The 20,146-nt window shown below is 40.1% G+C and overlaps 1 protein-coding gene across 12 annotated transcripts in view; it reads left to right on the forward strand.

Annotated features, from left to right (window-relative positions):
- ELMO1 (engulfment and cell motility 1) overlaps positions 1 to 20,146 on the forward strand; it is a 577,880-nt gene that overhangs the window by 198,319 nt on the left and 359,415 nt on the right. For all 12 annotated transcript variants that reach the window (XM_077119672.1, XM_077119654.1, XM_077119621.1 and 9 more), the window contains 5 exons: positions 1,990 to 2,141; positions 4,155 to 4,233; positions 9,484 to 9,534; positions 12,348 to 12,470; positions 13,799 to 13,930. In XM_077119672.1, coding sequence (XP_076975787.1) covers positions 1,990 to 2,141; positions 4,155 to 4,233; positions 9,484 to 9,534; positions 12,348 to 12,470; positions 13,799 to 13,930 — 537 coding nt within the window. The remainder of the gene's footprint in view (positions 1 to 1,989; positions 2,142 to 4,154; positions 4,234 to 9,483; positions 9,535 to 12,347; positions 12,471 to 13,798; positions 13,931 to 20,146) is intronic.

Consider the following 20,146-nt stretch of genomic DNA (forward strand, 5'->3'; position numbering starts at 1 on the left):
GAAGAGTAAGAAGACAATGAGTTTGACTTTTAATCCATGTATTTTAGGCTTTATTGTCATATTCAAAGGGAGGTGTCCTTTTGAATGCCAAAAATAAGCACTTAATATACTTCATAGTAATTGCCTTTTCATCTGTCTTTCTGTGCAAGACTACAAGCCTCTGGAAATTAGCTCATCCTTGCTTTTTCAGATCCGAGGACAACAGCCTGTTGTATGGCACACAATCATTATGCGTTGCTCAAATGAATGAATGAATGAATGAGTAAATATCAAATGAATAAGAAAAGGGATGCAGATTTGAGGGCAGAGGGAGTTTGACAGTATCAGCAGTAGGCTCTTAGATAGGAGACTACTTGGTGTTTTAAGGAGCATTCAAATTTAACACATGGTGTCAAGAAGGGGAACTGGGAAGGAGGGAGGAATTAACAAAGAAAAAATTAGAAGTGTTGTCAATGAACTTCCTTGTGAGTTCTTCATTTTCCTGGTCCATGTCAAGAATTGTGCTGAGACAATAAAAAATGGTCTGGAAAGGGGGAAAGTAAAGAATTTTATATTCTGTTTAAAAAATGCATAACTTAAAAATTAAACCATAAACACAGTATGATGATAATTGGCTTTTAGTCTGAGAAGCTCACTGGTGGCCTTAGCAGAGTAGTTTGGATATAATGGAGCAAACTGCGGAGAGTAAGGCAGGAGGCCGGCAAGGACAGTTAACACATTGGAGGAATTTATTAGCTGTGAAAGGAGCTAAAGCGGTCTTTCGAGAATCTTAAAATTCTAATGCTTTTCCTGTAGCTATATTGTAAAACAATAGCCTTTTGGAATATAAAACATACTACTCTACTTCTTCTGATCATTTATATCCCAACACTTGAGATCCCAATGTACCTGGGGACAGGTGAGTTTAGCAGGGAGGGGTGTTGGATCTGCACCTTGACCCCAACTTTCACCTGGGAGTCACTGGGCTAGAGACTATTGGGATGGTAACTAGGAAGTTGTCATGAGTGCACTTGGAATATTATCATGTATGGAGAGTGGATGAGGAAAAAAGATCAGTTGGACAGTAGGAAAGGGGAAATCCAGGTTGACAGAGGGAAGGAGCAAAGGTCTAATTTGTGATATAACCAAATTATTTAGCTTTTAAGAAGGCAACATTATGATGATATAATAACAGCCTCTTATGTTGTCAACATGTGGTAATAACTTTTAATGACGTCTTTAAAAGAAAAGCTTTATGGTATCCTTGTGTTCAGATAGCTGTGATCCATTATTCTGACCTTTTTCATCTTCCCTCTTATTTTGTGATTTATTATGCTTGGGACTTTAGTGATTAATTCCTTAGGGGATCTATTTTAGGGTTTAAACTACTATTTTAACTTTTAGCACTGCTAATTTAAATGCCTTCCTCTTTGCTAAATTTGAGAGAGATGAGAATTTATTTTAACCACAAGAAATTGGAAGCATGGGGGAAAAGATTTGTTAAGGAACAGGAAAGAGAGTAGCCAGTGACTGAAAAGTCGCCAGTTGAATTGTATTGACAGGTATGATTTGTGTAAGGAACATAATAAGAACATAAAAGTCATTGATTGTGGGGATGAATGGAGAACAAATGGCTATTAGTGTATGTTGAAATTACCATCTCAGAGAAATACAGGAATTCTTACAATATGTGTTGAAATCATTTGCCCCTGAGAACTGAAAATCAGAAGAATAATCTTGGAAAATTCAGACAAAATAATTATTTGAAGCTATACTCGACACCCCCACTTTTTTTTTTAAATTGCTTCTCATTGAATTATGGAATAAGGTGTAAATAGTGTTTTGTGTAATGATCAGGAACAATCATCGTGACTTTTTTGCTCTTCTGCTCTGATTCCAGGGATCTTTCATCCTCAATGTCTGGTTACCTATTTACTCTCTTTGCTCCCTTCTCTGTATCCCTGCTCTGCTTACCATGAGCAGTCAATTGTTTCTCCCTTTGCTTTTCAGATAGCAAGTTTTGTGAACAAGTCAGCCATAGACATCTCCATCCTGCAGCGGTCTTTGGCCATTTTGGAGTCGATGGTGCTCAATAGCCATGACCTCTACCAGAAGGTGGCGCAAGAGATCACCATTGGCCAACTGATCCCCCATCTTCAAGGGTAAGAAGTCATCTCACCCCCAGTGGGGAAGGAGACAGCCACAATAATGCCACAGGAAGCATTTGATACAGGTTTGATTAAATGTGCAGGAAAGAATCTGGATTTGGCATGCAACCCCCATCACCCTGAAATAGTGCAATTTCTTCTTCCTTGTCCCTACCACTCCGTGAATTCCAGGTCTTTTCTTGGCACTATTTTCTCCCCATTCCTGGCTCTTAGTAAACTTTTAGTTTTGATGAATGTTGGTAGACATCGGCAGAGTTTACTCTTAATAAGACAGGATAGGACAGCGTGTTCTCTTAAGTTCTCAATAGGATCATTGACCATATAAAGATCATGCTTTCTCTGATATAATGAATATTTACATGGTTGATTAGGCATTTTTAAACACAGGCCTCTTACTTAGCTAGGTGCAAGATGATTACAATGATCTTCATTTGTATTTTATAATATATGGATTATTTTTTTCCTTCAGACTTGAGTTATTAGGTAGAACTTTCAGTCTTTGGGGCTTTTTCCTTCTCTCCACCTTTAGGTAACTAGTGAGATTGCCTCTGAGACACCGAACTGAGAAGGTCACTATTGTACAATGTTGCTTACTAAATTAAAGTATTTTGGGTCGCAGGTGGTCACAGACATCACAAGCTAGCTCACGTCGAGTGGGAGTTCACTGGGATGGCACTGGGCATGCTGAAGTTCCAGGGGTGATTTACCTAGCTTTGTCTTGGGAACATGCCTTTTTTTCTGGCATGCTGGGACTTGTGACTTCTTGGCTCCCAACAGCTGCCCCTCGTGTCTCTCACTTTACATTTTGGCATTCCTAAGAGGAAAGCTGGTTGGTCCATTTGTGATGGTGGTGCAGGGTAGGGGTGTGAAGGAACATCCAACAGTTCTCAACACACTGAAAATGGAAACTGTTGTGTTCATAATATAAACCACCCAAAGTGCTTCCGATGTTTCCTTCACTTGGAGGCAGGAGGGCGACCGTAATTTAAAATTTAAGTCACAGGAGCTGTGGGTTGTGGCCTCAAAGAAAATTAGCTCATGCTTGAAAATGATGATTTTGTGCGAAATCTCCCTAGAAATAAGGCCAGTTTCTCATTTCCCTTAATGTGATATGTTAACTTTAAGGTCTATAGCTTTTCTTATCACTTTGGTGAGTTAATTATTTGCCAGGCATTGGGCTGAGAGTTTTATGGACATTATCTCTCTTCATCCTCACGGCCACCCCTTGAAACATACGTGTGTTCTTAACCCCACGTACAGATGAGAAAACTGCTGTCTGAGGAAGACCATACAAACTTGTCCAATGCCACGCAGCCAGCCAGTGGTGAACTGGGCTTTGAATCCTGTCCAGCCTGACACCAAAGCCCCCTTGTTCTCAGCTCTGTCTCCCTAACTTACCCCTTCAAATTATCTCTAATGTAGCTCTAAAGCCTCTCTTCTTATTTCTTATTTTCCATGGGGCTCAGGGGGAAGAAAGTGTACTTAATGTTCTCTTTGTTTGGAATTTCTGGTTTTTTTCTGGTGGAAAGTAAACTTACACATATAAATTCCTATTTCTGCTGTTTGGAAATAGATTTTTAAAATATGTATTATCATTGCCATGGAGACAAGGCCATTTTCTTTATAATAAGTCTAGAAATGTGGGAGCACCAGTGACAACTCTCTGATACATTTTATGCATCAGACAGAAAATTGCATGCACATGTGTACATTAATTATTGCATCCTCTGAGTTCACATTGTTAATCCTAATAAAAGAAAATGGGCACAGGTCAACTGGCTGCCTCTACTTTCTGGACATTCTCCAGTGAGCAATATACTGCTGAACTAGCAATAATAAGACTCAGTGTATTTGCTGATTCATCATTGGTGAAATACATTTTCATTGCTGACTGTGTTTTTCTAGATGCTGTCCTATTCTCTCGCCTTTGTTAGGGATGATGGTGTCTTTGAGTCTGATTCAGAGGTAGCCCCTTCTGACTTTCTGTATTATTCTGTGTCTCTATAGGACCGATCAAGAAATCCAAACATATACCATTGCAGTAATAAATGCACTTTTCTTGAAGGCCCCTGATGAGAGGAGGCAGGTATGTTGCATTTCTTTTATCTGGGCTTTTTGTGTACATACAAAGATGAAAATGTCACTGCTGTGTGGAGGCCCATTTGGAAGCCCCTGTGATCTTTCATCATTTCATTGAGTCTTGTCTGGGGGAGATCGGTGTTGTCCCCATCTTCCTGATGCGGAAAACTGAGACCTGGGAGGTGTATGATTTGGAGAGGGTAGTGTGAAATGGAAAGGTTAGAAGACAGGAGGGAAAACATGCAGAATGCTATCCTTAATTTGAAAATTAGAGGAAACTGTTCAGATATCAGAGTGCTCTTTGCTTTCTGATTTTCTTCTGTTCTTGTGTAGATGTGGTCAGATGAGGTAGCCCATTCACTGTACATATATTAAACCTAAACTTGCACACTCTCTACCAGTAGCTGTTTTGATTCTTCTTCAACTAGGAGTAGGACCATTGTAGAAGAGGTTGTAGAACTGTGGAGTGTCTTGGTATTGAACTCACACTTCAAAATTCATTCATGTTTTCTTATAGACATAATATAAATTGGATTACTGTGGTCACAGGCTACTGGACTTTAACATGGGGTGAAATAGGAGATTATTCATCCATCATAAAGTATACTGGGGAGCTCTACTGAATGCTGTCAAGATATTTATTTTATTTTTTGTTGCCAAGGATTTTAAAACTCAGTGATTAAATGTGAGGTTTTTTGAATTATTTAAAATTATTAGCTCATTCCTGGGGGTGTGGGAAGGGCTGCATTTGTCTAATAAGAAATAGAGTCATCTTATGGGTCCTGTGAGTTCAGTTTGGCATTGGCTGCAGTCAGGAGGTGCCTGCCCTCCTGGAGTCTTAACCTAAGCTGGTTTTATGGGTGGCTTTGCAGATCCTAGATGGGATCATGGTGGATGGGGCTGCTCCTTTGATATTTGTGTCTAAATATTGTGCTCATGGTAACGCCTGAATGGCCCAGCAAATGGCCTGGTGGCTCTCACTATGGACATGTGCAAACCTGGCATGGATAGTGGGGAACCCCATTTTTTCTGCTGTCCAGGTCCTGGACCTCTGGCCAAACCTTGTGGTAGTTGAGTGTAGTATGGAGGTCAGGAGACCTGTGTTCTGGTTTTGCCTTCGCTGGAGTTTCCTCTCTCAATCAGTAGAAGAAGAATTTTGACTAGAGAAGTTGAAAGGTCATCTTTCCACCTCCACCCCCAGGGCTATGATGTCATTTGGATCTCTGGGTGTAGAAATGAGTAATAAGATACATACACTTTGCTTCCAAGCATTGCTGTTAATCTGTTGAATTGGAATCAAATGACCATGGAAAAGTAGGGAATCAGATGTCAGTCTGTACTGACTCCAGGATGTTGATAACAATGAAATACCAATTTAACATTGGGTTTGAATTCTGTCAGTCAAATCTGTTTTCTAAAATTATGCATTTTGAGAATGACATAACTCAATTTGCCCATGTATTATGATAAAAAAATAAACCCATGAGGAGTCTAATAACATTAAACCATTTTGAAAAAAACAGTCCAGTTTAAGAAAGAGTATATATATTCTGGCAGAGAATCTGCGAAGTGGTATATGACTAACTCAATCTTTGAAAAAAATGCATCTACAAGGTAGAGTTGCCCATAGAAAATAAATTTGAACTTATATATTGTGCTGAAGTTAAGATGAACCAAAGAATGCCATTTTTCAAAGACAAAATGAGAGTTTTTAAAATATGCGTGCATGTTTTAATTTTCCGTCAGTTGAGAGAGTTAGCCCTCAATAATGATTTCAAGTTCATGATGAGTGAAAGTTTTGGGCTATTATTTTCTGAAGGTGAATGGAGGCCTGTAAAGGAGAAGATTCAGTTAATTGGTGACATCCCCTGGGTGACTGTGATTTACACTAACAGCTGAGAGTTCCCAATTTAGTCCAGACTCTGTTAAAAGAAGAATGAAGCTTTAGCCGGCCCAAATTTAACATCGTCATTGTTATTGCATATGTTCTGAAAAGCGAGAAGTCCTAAATTCCTTTGGCAAATAGGAAAATTTACTAGTCTGCCATCGGAGGTCATAACATTGAGTCTGCCATGTGTCAAGCACAGTGTACTTTTTCACATTTTATTTCATTTAATTCTTACATCAAGAGGGTACTTTATTTTTTCCATTTTACAAATGAGGAAATTGGTACTTAAAAGGAATCAAGAACTTGACCACCTGGCTGAGCTGGGGAGAGTCAGAGCTAGAATCCGACCCCATCCATACCCTTACCTCTCTGATGCCGAACAAGGAGGCCCCTCCCACAGCATTCTTTTTATTTGCCAAGTTAAGAACTCCCTGAAGCCTGAAGGACACGAAGCCCATTTTCTTACTCCGATTAGATGAAAATATAATCTAAACATTTATATTATTTGATTTAAAACCTTATTATTTTTAACTGTTAGGTCACTGGATAAATTTCACTCTGTTCAAAAGCTTTTATTTATTTCACCTTGTCTTTCTGCCTTGGGGCCAAACACATTTGTAAAACTCCATTATCTGGGTTTTCAAAAATGTTTCAAAATTCTTCATTTTTCAAAAAATGAAAATGAATTTGGAATGACTTTAAATGCTTATATTTTATTTCTGCTTTTAGTGAAGAAAAATACCACTGTAGTCGGCTCTTTTTTACTCGGCAGGCAGACTCAACATTATTTTTTCTCTCTTGTGTTCAAGAGAATGGGCCAGGCGTTGTGCTGGGACCTGGAGACTAACTTCCTTCTTTGCAGAAGCCCCTGAGTTGGCTTCTGTCAGGATGGTGATGGCCGTGGGGTCCCATGCCTGTAAGACGTGGGAGTCTCCCTATCCTTACTCTGGTTCCAGCCTACAAAGGAAGGAGGGGCGTACAATTCTTTTGGGGTTGGTGTTAGGTAGGCAAATGAATCTTTATGTGCTTGCCTCTAGGCACTTTACTATATTAATGGCATATATTTAGGTGAGATCCCTTCCAAATTTCTCCACAACTGTTTATGGTTTTGCTGGTTTTGATAGGCATTCTTTGCAAACAATTTTTTGTTAAAAGATTTGGTAGAAATATCAGAACATGCAGCTTCAAAAGGACGACGTTTTAAAGGCTCCCATAATTGCATTCCCAGGGAGAAACATGGCAGCCGCTCATTAATGAGTAACTTTCATGAGCTACGTCCTGCTTTGTTCTATGCAAATATTTTCCTACATTTATCATTTTTTCACCAAATGTGGGCATACTGTATACACTTTTTTGAACAGCTTTTTAAGCTAAACAATATTTTGTGGAAATCTTTCCACATCACTTTATCTATATGTATAACCAAATTTATGTCTCTGTATACTTTTATTGTTTTACCCAAACAATTACCTAGTATTGGACAAAAAAATTCCATGGTGTGGATGTGGACTTCTATTCTCTTTCTGTTCAAGCTCTTGTTCTTTAAGAGGCTAGTATAGAATATCTGTTGTTTCCTTTAAATCAGCCATTTATTGCTGCTCTCTGCCAGACATTATGTTCTGGGCTGAGAATACAAAGGTAAATACACATTCTCTGTGTCTCTGAGGTGCCCACAGTCTTATTAAGAAGATAAATACCATTACAAAATATTACAGTCTAAGAGATGGTGGAAATAATATTCTCCCCTTCTAACTTATTTTAAAATCTCATATATCAACAGGCAAAAATAGAGAAATTTTTTCCTTTCTTTCCTTAATATAATTTCTGGTTGTTTTAGTTGTATAGCAAGTTCATCTCATAAAATAAAAGAAATTAAAATAACTATACATTCTTAAGAGCTTTTTGTTTGCCATTGGCCAAGTTAAAAAAAAAATAGTGGACCTTTTTATTTAGATCAGGAAACTGTAAGCAGTAGAAGGGCGAGTTCCTTCTGGATTATCATTTAATTTGTGTCCGAGTGTCACTGCCCTTGCTTTCTTATTTTCAAGACCTTGGAAGAAGACCTCGTATTGGATTTTGACTTTAATGCCACCTGGCCTTTTTGAACCACCTTACAGTATGAACACACTCTTCTCTTCAGCTGAGTGGGTCAGCAGGGGCATTAAAATAGAGCTGTCAGCTTGTAACAGTGCTCCTCTGAATTTCCGTCCCTCTTCTCTCCTGCTTGCCTTTCCTTTCTTTGGTGGCCATGCCACCATTAGGTTGATGTAGAGAGCAGTGTTGACATCCTTGATTGTCCTCTGACTGTAAGTCCACTGTGTTTTCCTTGTCCGCCTCCAGTTGGCCCATTCTCCCAGCTGCCTGCTCTCCCCTCTTCTTCTGTCCAGCCCTGCTTGTATGTCCCTCCCATGGTACATTTCCCCCTTGTGCTTTTGGTTCTCTTTGCTTTCTGCAAGTTTAGTTTAATTTAGTAGAACTCATAGTTGAGTTCCTTAATCATAGCTTAATTTCTTCTCTACTCAGTAAGAGTAGTTCACCCCACCCCCCAAAAAACATTCAAATTCTTCCTGAAAATGAGCAGTATTTTTACATTTAAATGTTTGTACTAAGACTATGCTTACGATTGAATTTTCCCATAGTATCTATTTGTCGATACTTAGAAAGTCTGTGAATCATGGTGTTTCATAAAATCACCCCAAATACTCTGTGCCAGTCAGTCAGGCCAGAGTATAAAGCACAACTTGCAGAAATGAGGCCTAGTGATGCTGAGTGTGGGCTCTGTAGCTTAGCTGTCTGCCCAGATCATTGTCCTTTGTTAAATCCCCACTCCATGCACTTGCAGGGCCTATCTGCCTTTCTTGGGGCATGCACAACAGGCATTCTGGTTCTCCATCGATTAAAATGAAATTGCTTCTAGATGACTTGGCTCTTAAAAGTGATGATTCTCTAATATTGGGTTCTCCTTGGCGCAGGCAAATGTTGCCTTGTAAAGGCTTTCTGTGCGTATAGAGTCTAAGAAAACCCCCCAAGCCTTTCTGATGGAGAACCATTGCTTTCATATGGGGCGTTTTCTTTCCATTCTGCACTCACCTTTTTTTGGAAGGAGGACATTCCTTCCAAAATAAATAAATAACTGTAAGAAGTTTAGGTGCCAAAGTTCCTTCCTTTGCTTTTGGATGTGGGTTTGTAATCTAAATGAAACATTCGAAATATAATTTGAATACTACTTCCTGCCTGAGTTCATTATTTCTTGAGAAATACTGCCAATATACAGTTGAGAGACACACCCCCGGATAAAATCATTTTTGGCCCTGCTGAAATGTATCTTTCTAACCTCAGCCTTTGTGTGGGTGTGTTTTTCTTCAATAGGAGATGGCGAATATTTTGGCCCAGAAGCAACTGCGCTCCATAATTTTAACAGTGAGTACCTATGTATTGTGATTCGGTTTTGGTTGGGTGGGAATGGCCTGGGGCATTTGTTTATCTCCTCTGCTGGCTATGGTTTGTGATTTGTTCTGTGACTTGCTTCTGGGGTGAAGCGGTAGGAACTGTAAAGGAGGAGAAAGTGTGCTTTTGCAATTGGAATAGACTAGTCTTTCCCACAAGGAATTGCCTCACACACTAGTGGGAGAAGCCCTTGGAACTGCCTGAGAGTAAAAGTAAAAGGAAGCACTTTCTGGCAGGACAAGTTGGAAATCTCTTTCAGTGGGACAGGTTTATTACACTTACCATAGCTTTAACCTTGCAAAAACATTTAAAAACATTTGCACCTAACCTTATTTAAAGAAATCACGACTTAAAAAAATTCACCAGTATGAGCTTTTACTGTTGGAAATGAGGAAACTAGTTGAAAACATAGCAGGTCCTGAGAGGGTATTCATGATACGGTCAGCCTTTACATTGGCTTCCACTAAAAAAGAAATTTTGGCCATCATTTTTCTGGGTACTTTTGTGAGGGAAAGATAGGAAAGACATAAGTGGGACCCATTCATAAACTGCAATGCAAAATGACCTTAAATCTCAGTGAAAAAGAAGACTGAAGTGTTATCTTTTGAATGTTTAGAAATAGATCAAATAGCAGGACATCCTGAGGTCTCATCTGCTTCTTGATTTTTAATCAAGGGCTAAAAGAAGCAGGCATGACCAATTTCCTTGCTTTAAAAATGAATGAATGAATGAATGAATGAATGAATGAAAAGATTTCTGCTTATTCATTCCAAACAGGAATTCATTTAAGCTTGTGATTAAATACAGACACACACACACATATTCCAATGTAATTAGGCCATTAAAAATTAAAAGCCTTATGAGGGCAAAGGAAATAACTGTTCTAGATTCCAAGGCCAAGAGGAATGACTACAGTTTGTCATCAAGTTTGATTTTAAGCCACCTGATTGTCAAGATAAAGAAAAACACGTGTAGTTTTTGTTTGGTAAAAGTATACTCCAGTGCTTCAGGGATGCCAAACAACCCCCACCCCTTCCCTGGAACTGGAATCAGAAATGGGTCTTGGTACAGCATCCTAATAGATTCTAGGTTCATGTATGGTTTTGTCAGAAATGCAGAATGATTCACAATACAGACATTTTTTATAGCCGCTCTCAAAAAGAGTAGAAACTGCAATATTAAGGTGTCGCTCATAAAGGTGTTTGTGCAAGGGAAGGAGAGTGGAGAGTTGTTAGAAATACTGAATTGATAGGGCGGTAGCTTATTCTTCATACTAACTTGGTGTGGCAGTCAGTGTTAGGATGCCAGGAGAAACCCGTGCGTGGATTGAATGTAGCATTCGGGCTCATAGATCAGTGGGATTTTTACAATGAGAACTTGGTGTCTGGCAGTTCAAGGTTAATACTCTTTGGCAGGAACCTGGAGTGTGGGTATATGGAGTTGCTACTTAAATAGATACCTGTACGCTTTGGATATTAAGTATGTATTAGGAGTTAACATTGTTTGGATGAATGGGGGACAGAATGTTCTACTCTGATTTTCCTACTCATCAGGTAGCCTGACTTCCCACGTACCACCCACTAATACCAGTCATTTTGGTTCAGCAACTTTGTAACATGTTATCCCTCCTCTTCCTTGTACTCCTCCTTCTTCTCCCCACCTTTTGTTCTATTAGCTATTGCAGCCCGCTGCTCACAGCAGTGGTTTGGAGTCCGGGGTTGGGGGGAGGGGGTGCTGGGTCAGGGGGCCCCCAGGCAGCACCCTAAGGGCCTAGACTTCTTCGGGTCCCTACCGTAAGCATTTTTTTTTCTTGAAGACATCACAGATACCCATCCTGGGCAGCTCTATCATTCACTGAACTGTCACTTAAAAATCAGTTTAAGCAATCTACAGATTGCCACAGAGTACCAAGGGCAAAGTGCTTTCAGACAGCAAGACATTGTTGGGTCTGGTAATATTCAAAATTACTGATGAGAATTGCTGTTTTACCACATGGTCTTATTGTTTAGCATTATTTAGGCACAGCCATGTTCTGCGCCAAGGAGGGTGTATGTTAGGTTCAAGTGTTGATTTTGTGGCAGCGAACCCAGCTCTGGTGGAAGCAAAGGCCATGCATCCAGTCTTCCTGACAGTCCTTTTATATGTCTTCTTTTTTCAGTTCTGCTTCCATGGGGAAGGATCATTTTATTTTTCATTTAATTGTTAAATTGGTAACATACATGAATCCCTTCACTGCATTGTAATGATGGTGGCCCCTGTCTAGTTTCCATTTGTAATTAACTGCAAACTACTTGATATGTACTTTGCTTTTGTTTGTTGTTCCTATACTTTATCCCATTTAGAAATGGGATCACTTGTCAGAGACAGTCCTCGGGTACAAAGATCACAAAATTGATGATGATACGTAATGCACCATTTTTTCCCCACTATTGTGTACTAGGAGTGCTTCCGTCCTAAGTACAACACAGTTCTTCCAAGTCCCTCTCATTCCAGACATCTTAATTTAGATGGCTGCAATTGCCAGTGTATTTCCAGTCCCTTGCTCTATTCCGCTCCCTCTGCACATAGTAGAACTCCATTATCTGGTTTCTGGCCTGCAGATCAGGAACCCTAGAAGGCCCTGGAATGTGACAGGAAGCTCTGGTATCATTGGTATCCCTACATTTCTCCACCAACCTGCATCCCCCATGCCTGCACGTGAAAACATATGAGGTTCTGCTTGGCACAATGGTGGAGATGAACTTTTTTGTCTATTTGTTATTTTTCAATTTCATTTATCTCCCCAGCATGTCATCCGAGCTCAGCGGGCCATCAACAACGAAATGGCGCACCAGCTATATGTATTGCAAGTGCTCACCTTTAACCTCCTGGAAGACAGAATGATGACCAAGATGGACCCCCAGGATCAGGTGAGGACCTGGGGGATGACAGTAAAAGCTCAGAGGGAGATAGAGTGTCATGAAAAGCCTGTTCCTGGGCCACCCTGAAACCAGGAATTTTCAGTTGAGAATATTGTTTTGTTATCATCTCAGAACTTGGTAACATGAATTTAAAATTTAGGTGCTTCCAGGATTACAGAATGAAATAGGATTCTTCTGTCAGGCCCCAAATACATGTGTGCTCTTCCTTTCATCGAGAAGACATCACCCAGCCGTGACCTTGGTCCTTGGCTCCAGTACCGTGAATGGTAAAGGCTTTGGGTCCAGTTCCCAGATATCTAGGGTCGCTTGTAGTGATTGTATAGATTGAGGAAGTACTTTCCATTTTCTGGTGATCAGTGCCAAGGATGGGGTCCCAGGTTAAACCTGATTTCTGGGTTAGCTTTTGTGTGTTAGCTATTTGCTGTGGTCCTCTGCTAGGACTCGGGTTATTATGCACGGGTGGTTCTGTCTCCACCCACACAGCTTTTTGGGAACTTGACTGTGTAAGAGTAGAGTGAAAGGAAACAGCTGGGAGCCTTGCTGTAGCACATTTTCAACTTAAACTGTGCCGCAGTTTTGGAACAAGGAAAGCACTCATTATTGGCACGTGAGTGCTTGATCGATTGCAGATGTGCAGTGCACATGTGAAGTGTGTAACTACTGCGGCACTTTGTCAGTGGCGTGAGGCCATGCGGTTAAGAACCGTGGGGGGATTTGAGAGGCCATGCAACATGCCCATTCATTTTTGGCAAAGCAAAGGGTAGCTGTCTCAGAGAAATGAGACTCTGCCATCTTCCCACTGCCAGTGATGGAGTGCAGTGTAACTTCATGTAACCAACTCTCCCCGTAGGAAAACACTTCCTCTCATTTTTATACTGAGTTTGTGTTTGGGATATCATTTCTTAGTGGAGCTAGGGACCCCTTTATTACCAGAGGATGGTTTGTAACTTTCTTTGCCTCTCACTTAGTTTCCAACCCATGTTGCTTCTCGTAGATTCTCTAAGTTGGCCTTCTCTCCAACACTAACTTTCCATCCTGTTTGTGTCCTCTCATTTAGAACTGCATAGGGCAGGTGAACTTAGTGCTCCAAAGAACTTGGCTGTGAGGTTAATTGTGGAACCAATCCAGGGCTGATCAGCAGGAAGAGTGACAGAAGCGAAGTGTGCGAAGCAATAACTTAGAACATTGACTGTCTTTTATCTGTTTTTCTTTTGCCTGAATGCAGTGATTCATTTAGACTGGGGAAAGAGGAAGTCTCTGTAATGTCATACAGTAAAAGCCGATCTCCCTTTTGTTTTGTTTCCTAACTCCTTCAGGCTCAGAGGGATATCATATTTGAGCTTCGAAGAATTGCTTTTGATGCAGAGTCTGAACCTAATAACAGCAGCGGCAGTATGGAGAAACGCAAGTCCATGTACACACGGGATTATAAGAAGCTGGGCTTCATTGTAAGTAAGCTGTCTCCAGTAAGCGTGCTCCCTCCAGCAGCCCCAGGTCCAACCTCAGTCTCCTAGCCAGTGCCTCCTCGGAGCGTGTGGTCCTCTTGCGCCTTGCAGAGTAGTTTCCACATTTTCCAGATGTTTCACTGGTTTAAACAGTATCACATGAAAATCTCTTCTGGCTGCAGTGAAATGGAATAAGTTGCACAAGTGTGACTAATACTGAGTTTGTTTATGTAGTTCTGAGTAAGTGTACCAAGAGTAGTTAACCCAGAATGCATCAAGAATTCTTTAAATCTCCTTCACAGGATGCTTAAGGTTCAATTTGATTCGAAGTTACGATGGCAGCTGTGGGGATGGGTCGTATTGGAATAAGAATGGACTACTCACAGACATTGATTTTATATGAAAATCTAATTTGGAAACCTGAATTTTTATTACATTGAGAAATATACACTTTATATATTCCTAAAACCATTGCTTGACAGCAATGCTAACAAGATATCTCCTAAATTTGCTTTTTTTTTTCAGTTTGCAAATGAGAACATAGACTGCCAGAAAGATAATCTGATGTTTTGTTTCTGCTTGGATTCTTTTCTTGCCTTTCTCACACTTTTGAGTGGCCTGGGGCCAACATTTTAATTTTAAATTAATTTTAAAATTTTAAAAAACTTAAATTTTGTAGGTGCAGAATTGGGTTTTCACTTAAACCTGCATCATAATTGGCATGAATGCAATTTTAGCTGCAGTGATTAGAACTCACCAGGCATTATTTTATAATTTCAATTTCAAATAGTCCTTTTATGAAAAAAATATTAATGTTAGTATTAACACACATTTAGATAAAAATTATCTCATGCTTTATGTGTTATTTGGGAACCTTGTCTTTCATGGGAATTTTCTTTGAAAATATCTCCATGTCAGTAAACATGTATTGTTTTTCATTACTGAGAACTTTTTCATTATTTAGGTGTATTGCAGTTTATTTAACCACACCCTTTTATTGCAGCGCAGTACTTGTACACATCATGATCACGTGCTTAGGGCAAATTTGTGAAACTTTGATTTCTATGGTATGCATTTTTAAGTTTTTTGATATTGTCAAATTGCTTCACACAAACTGATTAATTTCCACTTTGTACTAACAGTGGATCCAAGTAACCATTTTTCTTTTAACTTTTCCCAAAAATGTTTCTTAAACTTAAAAACAAAACTACCAATCTGATGTTATTGTTTTTACAGTGTTAACCTTAATGCCTTTTCTAATAAGAATAATGGTCGGCCTTGTATTCAGTTTTGCAACATGGTTTACAGATATTTCTTTTGTACCATGATATCCCTTTTTGACCTCGATGTTCCACTCTATCTTTTGGTTGAATCTCCTTTAAAATATCTCAGCAAAATGTTTCATGACTGATGGACCAGGTGTTGGTCACGGCGTTGCTCGCACCCATTTGTGCATTGACAGTCTCTTCACCAGAGATACGGCTTTAGTGGAGATGGACGGGATCCACTTTCTACCCACCCACAGTTCCTTCAAGATTTTAGTTTTGGGTGGCAGGCAGGGCATATCCAAATCATTTGGGAAGCTTGCAGGATCATCCAGTCTCTTGGACCTTTAACTCATATCACAATGCCAGCCAAGACATCAAGGCACGTACTTTTTGAAAAAGCTCCCAGTCAAGAACCTGGTTCTAGAAGCCCCTTGTGTTCCTGCAATTTCATCTTCCTCCTTCTTGCCACTGCCTGAATTTCTGGCATTTTTTAACTCTTTAGAAAATGTAAAACTTGAGTTCCCTATATGTACATGTCTCTTTACATGGCTTTACGAGTCAGTGTACATACTCTTTGCATGTACATGTTTTTGCCTCAAATGGTAGTAGTTTTCATTGGGGACAGTCGAATCCCAGAATATATTGTGCCATTTCTCTTTCCAGCCATGCTGTGTGAGGTACAGATGAGGAGGGAAAATGAATACTCAGTGCGACGCGGAGTGGCATTGTGACTGTTACAGGCTCTGGATCTCTATGAGGCATATACCTATCATGGGAAATGGGTGGCTAAGGAGCACCTCTCTTTATATTTTCAGGCTCAGTTCTTGTATGAAATCAGCAGGGTATTCCACGAGCTAGTGCTGGTCTAGTTTTTCTCAGTCTCACTCCATCTGATTTATACTATTAGTAATTCTTTCCAAAGTTGTATTACGTTACATCTCTCTTAATTTTCAGCATCTGGTGAGTGTTTTGATTCATGAGTATTTCGTAAGAATGGTGTATATTTTTTTAAACAGGAGTTTAATTTGATGTATGTTTAAAGCCTTTGCCCCCCTCCCCCATGGACTTGAAAAGTCATTTTAGAAAGACCAAAATCCCTAAACAGAATAACCAAATGGGAGTATTGGTTTCCTTTATTTCCATGGCTCTTTTTTTAGTTTAAAATTTTAGTCCTTCCCCTGCAACTTCTTCCAAGCCACGTTCTTGCATCAGAGAATTGAAAATCTGGGAAGACTATTTAGTAGTGATGTCTAATGCTGGAAATGAGCCAACAGTTTGACAAGGAGATAGTTTCGCTTTTAAATATCCAGGCAGCCAGAAATAGACAAGCCTCAGTCAGCTGAACCACATGCTCATTGCCCCATCTAGAGATCATTTGCAAAAACGTTGATAGCTAGCAGAGGCTAGGATGCATTTGACTGCAAGACCTCTAGATGCTGTAAACAGGCCTGATGCAGAATTCTTGCTATGCCTCTAAAAGGAGAATAATCTTGATTATTGACTCCTTACTGAACTTTGTGGAACAATTTGAGGTATGGATGCTCTTTGGGATCTCTTTGAAGAAAATTTCAGTTCCCAAGATGAAGATTGTTATTTCTCATTTCACCTCTCTGCCCAGGAGATGTTAAATGACAAGTTGTTGGAATTAATCAAGCCTGGATTTCAATCTCTGCTTTCCTCCTTGCAAGCCACGGAGTGGTGAGCCAATTATTTAACCCATTTGGGTGTCAGTGTCCTTAGCGGTGAAACTGGGCAGCTATACTTCTATTTCAACCTATTGTGAGGACCCCATGAGACAATTCCTTAGGGACTAGCACCAGTTCTGCAAGAGAGGATGTAATGTTGCTTCCCTCTGTTTCCTTCCCTTCCTTTCTGGAGAGCACACATCATGGAACTCTTGGTTGAGTTAAGCCGTTGTTGCTAATAAAGTCTGTTTCCTTTTCTCTTGGGGAACCAGCCTGCCGTGCCCATGGGGGAGGGGCGCCGGCCTCTGTGGCTTGGGGGACTTACAGTTCTATTTGGGGTCTCAGCCAGTCCAGCTGGTCCAGACTGGTGCTGTGTGTCCAGTCAGTGACGTGGCCCCAGCAGTTGTTCTGTACTGTTCCTGGCTGTTTACTAGGTGCTCTGGCGGATAAACTAAATCCCCCACCTCCCTAAGCGGCCATCTTGGAACACCTTTTAGTCACACGATGGAACTCTTAAGTAGCTTTTTCAGTTTTCCCAAGTGACAGGGGCAGTTGCTCCAACAAGACAAGTAGAATAATTTGTTAAAGGTTAATAAACCACAACACCTTTAAGAAAGCAGATGGTCTCATGGGTGTTCTCTATACAGCGTTGCCACAGAGCTGATTTTTCTGATAAGGTACTTTTAAGGTCTCAGTTGAAAGTGCTTAAATGGCTTGTATGATGAGTCGTAGCACAGAAAAGCACCTGATTGCAACACGAAGCTGCTTAATCTTCTAAAATCCCTGAGCTAATGATGACCTAGTTTAAAAAATGGACCAGCCTTTGTAGGTCCACTGGAAGCAGGAGGGGTCAGGATAGTTTGAGATGGCAGTTAGTATTCTTGGAACTCCTAAGGAAGGGTGGATATATCTGTTGAGATGCTAGAAAGGCAAATTCTTGCTTTCAGAATGAGTTTATTTTGAAATAGGGGAGATGCCTATATTCAAACTGCATCCTGTAGATTGTAATGACCAAAAACTGTGTAGATGATTTCCATACTCTCTGAAGAGTGTTGCCAGCCAGAGCCCCTTCAGAGTTTGTCTCTGCTCTTATTTCTAATTTATAGCTTCTCTCTTTGTGAATTTTATGTTTGTCCAGTCTATTGGACAAGGACTTAAAAAGGAGCTGTCTCTGGTTCATTTTTCTGACCCTTCTTGAATCAAGGCAGATGTTAAAATTGGACAAGGTTGTTTTCCTCTTTTTTTTTCCTTTCTTTAGTTTAACTGGTGCCAGAATACTTTTTTTAAGAAACTCATTCTGAACAATATAATGTGCTTTAATATGAGAACTTTTGATAAACATTTCCCTTAACATTTGCAGAAAAAGAAAAAAAAAACACTAAAATTTGAAGGCTGAAGAAAGGTAATGGGAAAAATATTATTTCAGAATTAAGATTTATGTTCAAAGTTTAAGAAGATTTTCTCCCTTCTCCAGTGATAGAAGATAATTAAACATGGTTACACACGTATAACTCTACATACTTAGGATCTGCAACACTTAGTATCCTTTTAATATATATATTTTTCCAAGCACTGCATGTTTATGTGTTCCTTCCTTCCTCTCTGTCCCCAACTCTGTACCACAGAAGGAGGCCTTTTAGTCTAAGTGCTACTGGATTTAGAGTTTGGGCTCGGGATTCAGGCTGTTCAGGTTGTTTCCCAACTCTTTTGTGTATAGGCTGAGTGACTTGGGCAAGTAATTGGACATTTTCATATCTCCATTTTCTTCTCTTTAAATGGGGATAATAAGGGTCACTCTCAGTAGGTTTGTTGTGTGATGAAATGAGCAGATAACTGTAAATCATTCCAAGTAATGCCTGACAGATAGTAAGCAGCCTATGAATTAAGAAACAATTACGTGCCATGTGGGAGACCCGGGTTCCATTCCCAGTCCATGCACTTCCCCAAAAATAAACAAACAAAAATTCAACAAATGGTGCTGCAATAACGGGATACTCACATGCAAAATGAATGAAATGTGACCCCCGCCATACAGCATACAAAAAGAAAAGAAACAATGAGGACGCAATGATGATGGTTAATATTGGTGTTGGGCACCCAGTGCCCCATGACACTGTGACGGACACTGATGGGGAGTGTGAGAGTAGACTGACCAGGAGGGAAAATGAGAAAATGCCTAGTTCAGAGTTAAAAAGACAAGGAGCAGGAGTACCCAAGGATGTGGCCGCTGAAGCTTATGTTGCATGGGGAGGGAGAGGGTGAGTTGACTTGTGAGTCTAGGACAAGTCATAGGGAATTTTATGTTCCAAGTGATTTGAAATAAATTTTGAAGTCACTGGGGAGCTTTCAAGAGCCTTGCAGAGGAGAGTTGCGGGCAGTCCGAGCCTCGGACCCCCCAGCCGCAGGTCCTTCAACATGGCGAACAGAAAACCTACTCTTAACAGATCTCTGCACGTTATTTAGCACTGCCCAGGGCAGTGTGAAAATTCACAGGGACAGTATTACTACATACTGCGATTTGATTCACTTATTTTAAGAACAGAAACTGCTGCTAGGCCCAAACCCCATATCCCTGAGATCTGGTGGATTTTCACTAAAGCATTTCCATGTAGAGAAGAACTCAGTCCGTAGGGGACTGAAATGTCCACACCATTCCCCATAGACCTTCACTGTAAGATGGTGTCACTGAGAATATGAATTCAGTTCCTCAGAGCATGAGGACAACATTTGTAAGAATTTAGAATATATTTGTAGAGAACAAAGCAACTAAATTTTGACATTTACCTAATTTTTGTGGTGTATATCCTCTTTTCTGCGACAAGGCATCTCTGGAAATGACAAGGAGAAAGCAGAATTCTGTTAAGTGAATCACTTTTCCCCATATGAACAGCTTCATAATTGGGGCATTAGTCCTAATCTGGGGCTTTGCTTTCAATTAAGTTACAGACATGAGCTATACACAATAAACTATGGAAGACAACGGAAATAAATGTTTTTTTAGACCCTCATTTACTGAATGTTCTAGTTTGCTAGCTGCTGGAATGCAATATACCAGAAACGGAACGGCTTTTAAAAAGGGAAATTTAAAAGGGGGAATTTCTAAGGCTGAGAAAATGTCCCAATTAAAACAAGTCTATAGAAATGTCCAATTAAGGCATCCGGGGAAAGATACCTACCTTGGTTCAAGAAGGCCAGTGTGACGTTCAGTGTTTCTCTCTCAGCTGGAAGGGCACATGGTGAACATGGCGTGCATCTACTGGCTTTTT

Source organism: Tamandua tetradactyla, chromosome 1, assembly GCF_023851605.1.
Source record: "Tamandua tetradactyla isolate mTamTet1 chromosome 1, mTamTet1.pri, whole genome shotgun sequence".
Taxonomy (NCBI): Eukaryota; Metazoa; Chordata; class Mammalia; order Pilosa; family Myrmecophagidae; genus Tamandua; species Tamandua tetradactyla.